The 6,000-nt window shown below is 39.3% G+C and overlaps 1 protein-coding gene across 3 annotated transcripts in view; it reads left to right on the top strand.

The window, feature by feature from the left end:
• The first annotated feature begins 1,179 nt into the window (after window positions 1-1,179).
• LOC307123824 (dynamin-2-like) overlaps window positions 1,180-6,000 on the top strand; it is a 130,445-nt gene continuing 125,624 nt past the window's right edge. For all 3 annotated transcript variants that reach the window (XR_013816214.1, XM_079812547.1, XM_079812548.1), the window contains exon 1: window positions 1,180-1,548. Coding sequence is in view for 2 of the 3 variants with exons in the window: in XM_079812547.1 (XP_079668673.1) it covers window positions 1,388-1,548 (161 nt within the window). In the remaining variant the exon portion in view is untranslated. The remainder of the gene's footprint in view (window positions 1,549-6,000) is intronic.

The following is a 6,000-nucleotide window of genomic DNA, read 5'->3' as shown; positions in this document are numbered from 1 at the left end:
AGAAAATCGGTATATTTTGACGAATGGAAATCCAAAGGGATTTGGGCAGTTGCTCATTTCTTAGATGATAATGGAAATCTGTTACTGCATAGAGAATTTTGCGAGAAATTCCAACTGCAGTGTTCAGGTAATATTTACAAGCGAATGATTAGAGCTATTCCTATTGTTGTAAGATTAATGGTTAGAGAAGACATTCTGTACTCAAAAGTCTCCCCAGAACTGAGACAGCTCTCCTTAGAGGGTTATGATTTTTATGACAAAAATTGCACAAACAGAGTCATTAGAAGCTTACTTTTACATGCTTATTATCCAAACCCTATTAAACGGGATTACATACTTAAGGATTTTGATACCTTTGAAATTAAAAAAATAAGGAAACATTACTTGTCGTTTCCCCTCCCTCCTAAAGCTAAGGAGGTGAACTTCAAAATTTTGAACGAAATTTATCCTACTAATGAATTTTTAAGATTGAAATTTAATTTTGATGTGAACAATTGTGTTTTCTGTGAAACAAATATTGAAAATTTAGAGCATGTGTTCTTTTACTGTGATAGGGTGCAACCTTTTTGGAGAGACATGCAGAACTGGTTAAGGTGTAGGGGGGTTGGACTCCCGTCCCTTACTGTGAAGATAATTAGGTTTGGCTTATGTATGGAAAACAAAGAGTTTGATTTTGTTGGTAATTTTTTGTTATGTCTCGGAAAGTTTTTCATTCATAAGTGCAGATGGTTTAAATGTAAACCTAACTTTAGCCAGTGGAGGAATGAGTTCAAACTCTTGTGTAAATCGTTAAATTTGGTTAAAAACAGGAAAGCCCTAAACTTGATTTCTTTGTTAGATAAGTACAAATTAATTTAAAAGCCCTTTGTGTGTCATCTTGTTTATTTATTTATTTGTTTTATTTATTTTTTGGTATCTATTTGTTTTTAATTTTCGTATGTCGGTTGGTTTTATTATGTTCTCTGGTTGATACTGTCTATGCTCAACCTATGACTGATCATATGGTTTAATTTGTGATTTGTCTATGTACCTGGTTGGTTGATTTGTCTATAAGTGGTTGCAATAAAAAAAAAAAAAAAAAAAAAAAAAAAAAAAAAAAACATTGTCTCTGTTCTAACGCCCCATCTCTTGACGGACATCCGCGGTGGCCAATAGGAACGCGCGGTTTGAACCAGGGCTGTCCTTCAGAAGTTTATGGTGGTCTGCTGACCGGATGGGAAAACTTTCCGCCGTCGCTTTTCTCTCACTGTCTGACAAGTGGAGTTCGACATCTCGAGTCGGTTTTATTCGTGTTAAAACGGGTTATTTTGAGTCACGGCAGTCACGCGAGTTATAAAGTGATCAGTGGAGTTTCTCCGTTGTGTGTGGTGTTTGACTAAAGCTCGTCATGGGGAACCGCGGGATGGAGGATCTGATCCCCCTCATCAACAAACTGCAGGACGCCTTCAGCTCCATCGGCCAGAGCTGCAGTCTGGAGCTGCCGCAGATCGCGGTGGTGGGCGGCCAGAGCGCCGGGAAGAGCTCGGTGCTGGAGAACTTCGTGGGCAGGTGAACAACATCTGTTAACATAGTTAACTCAAACATTAACATTTAAAGGCCTGTTCAATGTCGCTTTCTCAACGACTTTGACAAGGCCCACCCAGCAAAAACACGTTGAAAAGACGTCGAAAAGACGACATTGCCAGACGTTACAACGTTCAAATTTGGTTGAAAAGTGAAAGGTGAAAAGACGTCTTTTTCAAGTCGTTGAAAAGACGTCTATAAAAGGACGTCCCACTAACGTCTAAATTTGGTTGAAAAGTGAAAGGTGAAAGACGTCTTTTTTAGGTCGTTGAAAAGACGTCTATACAAGGACGTCCCACTTACGTCTAAATTTGGTTGTAAAGTGAAAGTTTAAAAGACGTCTTTTTCAGGCCTAATTTCAACCGTGAATGCATGATTATATTTAATATTCATAATTACTGTCACAATAAGACAATTCACAAAAGAGTACCATTTATTGACACATCAAAAACACTTTCCTGATCACATCCCAGCGGGCAATTGATGTCAAAATGACGTCAAATTGACATCAAACATTGACGTCAAAAAACAGGTCAAAAATGCAAATCAAATTGATGTCAAAAACTTGATGTCAATTTGACATCCACGCATTGATGTCTTCCGGACCACCAAAATAATGACACAAAAGTAATAATGTAATAACAATTTATTCATCAGGCTTATATGTAAAAAATACTATTGCATTTTGGTACATACAATACAGGATTTTGTATCTAGAAACAATATAAAGCAAATTAAAATAGCATGGAAAAAGATGATTGATGTAGATAAATGTACACCTAATCTGAATCTGAACACAGATCAATCGCTGCCCATTCCCCCATATCTGTCGGGAGCAGATATAGTTCTTCATATGATTTTGTTTATATCAGCCTCTGAAGATGCTGGGCTTGACTGCTGTACAGCACCTGAATGAAGATGGAGCAAATATTGTATTACTCGTTTCACAGCATTTAAAGCATTAATACGATTTTCAGCAACCATCACTTGTTTATCATTTATTCACAAAGTAATTTAAACTCTCTAAAGCTAGTGTTATACTTTCTGTGTTGTACTGCCATTCTAATAATAAAAGACTTTAACTACAGTAGGCTACTGACAGAACTGATCTTTAGCAAACTGTGTGCCGGTTTGTTTTAGCCTATTTATTAATTATTCCATGGTAAGAACACCATAGTCTTGTGATCTGTGGATGAAGAATTTCTAAAAAAGGAAATGATGATGACAAGGATATTAAACCGAGCTGAAAGGTACGGTGTGTCTTTAGCGCCCCAAATACTATGGTGCGTGTCCACTGGTGTGGAGCAGAGCGAGTGTTTTCATTTCATTCCTATAGAAGCTGAGCTTCACGCTCGCACGTGAGGGAGAAGCTCAGCTTCCAAATGAACATAAAAATGAAAACGCTCACTCTGCTCCACACCAGTGGACACACATGCCTAGTCATAGTTTTCAGTCACATGACTGTTGCGAGCCCTGGAGGGCAGCTCCTGCTGCACTATTTCAGTCACTAAAAACAGCAGGAGGTTTTTAAAACGCTTAAAGGGTTAGTTCACCCAAAAATGAAAATTCTGTCATTAATTACTCACCCTCATGTCGTTGGACACCCGTAAGACCTCCGTTCATATTCGGAACACAAATGAAGATATTTTAGTGTAAAGCTGATGGCTGAGAAAGGCTTCAGATAGGCCTCCATTGGCATTCAGTACATTTCCTCTCCCAGGACGCATAAAAGGCACTAAAAACGTCGTTACAAAGTCCATCTCACCACAGTGACGACAATAGTTTTTGTACGAAAAAAAAAATCAAAATAGCACCTTTATCCAAATTGTTCTTTCCTTCCGTGTGTGCCTCCACGACGCATGCGCGAGAATATGACGTAGATCCGGCGTTCGGACACATGACCCAGAAGCGATTTGTTTACAATCAGAGGAAGACGCGCGTGTCTAAGCTTTTGGATTCTACATTGATCGTGCTTTAGGTCTCGGCGTAGTTCTCAAAATTGGACTAAAGTGTGCATTTCATGGATTCCCGAACGCTGGCGCCACGTCATATTCTTGCGCATGCGTCGTGGAGGCACACACGGAAGGGAAGAACAAGCTGGATAAAGGTGTTATTTTGATTTTTTTTTGCGCACAAAAACTATTGTCGTCACTGTGGTGAGATGGACTTTGTAACGACGTTTTTAGTGCCTTTTATGCGTCCTGGGAGAGGAAATGTACTGAATGCCAATGGAGGCCTATCTGAAGCCTTTCTCAGCCATCAGCTTTACACTAAAATATCTTCATTTGTGTTCCGAATATGAACGGAGGTCTTACGGGTGTCGAACGACATGAGGGTGAGTAATTAATGACAGAATTTTCATTTTTGGGTGAACTAACCCTTTAACATGAAACACACTATAGGGTGAGTTGCACCAACATTCAATTAAATGGTTAGTTCACCCAAAAATGTAAATTCTGTCATTAATTACTTACCCTCATGTTGTTCGACACCCGTTAGACCTTGGTTCATCTTCAGACACATTAAAATATTTTAGTTGAAATCCGATGGCTGAGAAAGGCCTCCATTGGCAGCAATAACATTTCCTCTCTCAAGACCCATAAAAGGTACTTAAGACGTTGTTAAAAAGTCCTTCTCACTGCAGTGGTTCTACAATAATTTAATGAAGCGTTCTTGTGTCCCGTCTGGGCGTCTGACGTGAACGCGAGAATATGACGTAGAGCCGAAAGCGAGGAGCTTTGTTTACAAACAGAGGAAGACTCGCCGTATCTAAGCTGCTGAATTCTACATTGATTGTGCTTTAGGTCTTGGCTTAGTGCTCAAATGGTGCTAAAGTGTGCATTTCCTGGATGCCTGAACGCCGGCTCTACGTCATATTCTCGTCCATGCGTCATGGTGCTTAGTGTATGGAGGCCTTTCTGAGCCATCGGATTTCAACAAAAATCCGTTGTTCATCTTAATTCGTGTACCGAAGATGAACAAAGGTCTTAGTGGACTAATGTAGCATTAGATTTCTATTTTGAATAAATGTTGTTGAATAAAAAAAAAATCTATATTAAGCAGCACAACTGTTTCCATTATTAATAATAACTGAGCAGCAAATCATTCGAATGATTTCTGAAGGATCATGTGACACTGACAACTGGAGTAATGATGCTGAAAATACAGCTTTGATCACAGGAATACATTACGCTTAAAAATATATTCAAATAGAAAACAGCTGTTTTAATACTCTTTCACAATGTTATTGTCTTTACTGTACTTTTAATCAAATACATGCAGTCTTGGTGGGCATTAGATACTTTTTTCAAAGATATACAACACCAACACCAAACTTTTGAACGTGTATGTTTGAGGTTTCACTTACTAGTCACATGGTTCATAGCACCTTAAGAGAGGTTCAATAGGAGATCCACTCCAACTCTGCTACGGTGCAGGGCTTCAACCTGGAAAGCATCAACATAAACAATTTATCACAGAGCAAACAATATTTAGTATACAATGCCAGGTGTATTAAAAGGAAAGAAGCTACAGCAGAGGTGAAATGTGAGAAAGAAAGGTAAAAAAAAGAAGATCTTTCTCAGAAAAGAGAAAGATTAAAGGGTTAGTTCACCCAAAAATGAAAATTCTGTCATTAATTACTCACCCTCACGTCGTTCGAGACCCGTCAGATCTCCGTTCATATTTGGAACACAAATGAAGATATTTTTGTTGAAAGCTGATGGCTGAGAAAGGCTTCAGATTGGCCTCCATTGGCATTCTGTACACTTATACTCCCAAGACGGATAAAAGGCACTCAGAACATCGTTACAAAGTCCATCTCACCACAGTGACTCTACAATAATCTTACAATGCGACGACAATAGTTTTTGTGCGCAAAAAAAATCAAAATAACACCTTTTTCCAACTTGTTACTGCCTTCCGTGTGTGTCTCCACGACGCATGCGCGAGAATATGACGCAGATCCGGCGTTCGGACACATGACCCAGAAGTGATTTGTTTACAATCAGAGGAAGACGCGCGTGTCTAAGCTGTTGGATTCTACATTGATCGTGCTTTAGGTCTCGGCGTAGTTCTCAAAATGGGGCTCAAGTGTGCATTTCATGGATTCTCGAACCCCGGCGCTACGTCATATTCTCACGCATGCGTCGTGGAGACACACACGGAAGGCAATAACAAGCTGGATAAAGGTGTTATTTTGATTTTGTTTTGCGCACAAAAACTATTGTCATCGCATTGTAATATTATTGTAGAGTCACTGTGGTGAGATGGACTTTGTAACGATGTTCTGAGTGCCTTTTATCCGTCTTGGGAGTATAAGTGTACTGAATGCCAATGGAGGCCTATATGAAGCCTTTCTCAGCCATCAGCTTTCAACAAAAATATCTTCATTTGTGTTCCGAATATGAGGTCTTACGGGTCTCGAACGACATAAGG

This window comes from Gobio gobio (genome assembly GCF_949357685.1).
Source record: "Gobio gobio genome assembly, chromosome: 3".
NCBI classification, from domain to species: Eukaryota; Metazoa; Chordata; class Actinopteri; order Cypriniformes; family Gobionidae; genus Gobio; species Gobio gobio.
This window is presented reverse-complemented; position numbering and strand designations above follow the sequence as displayed.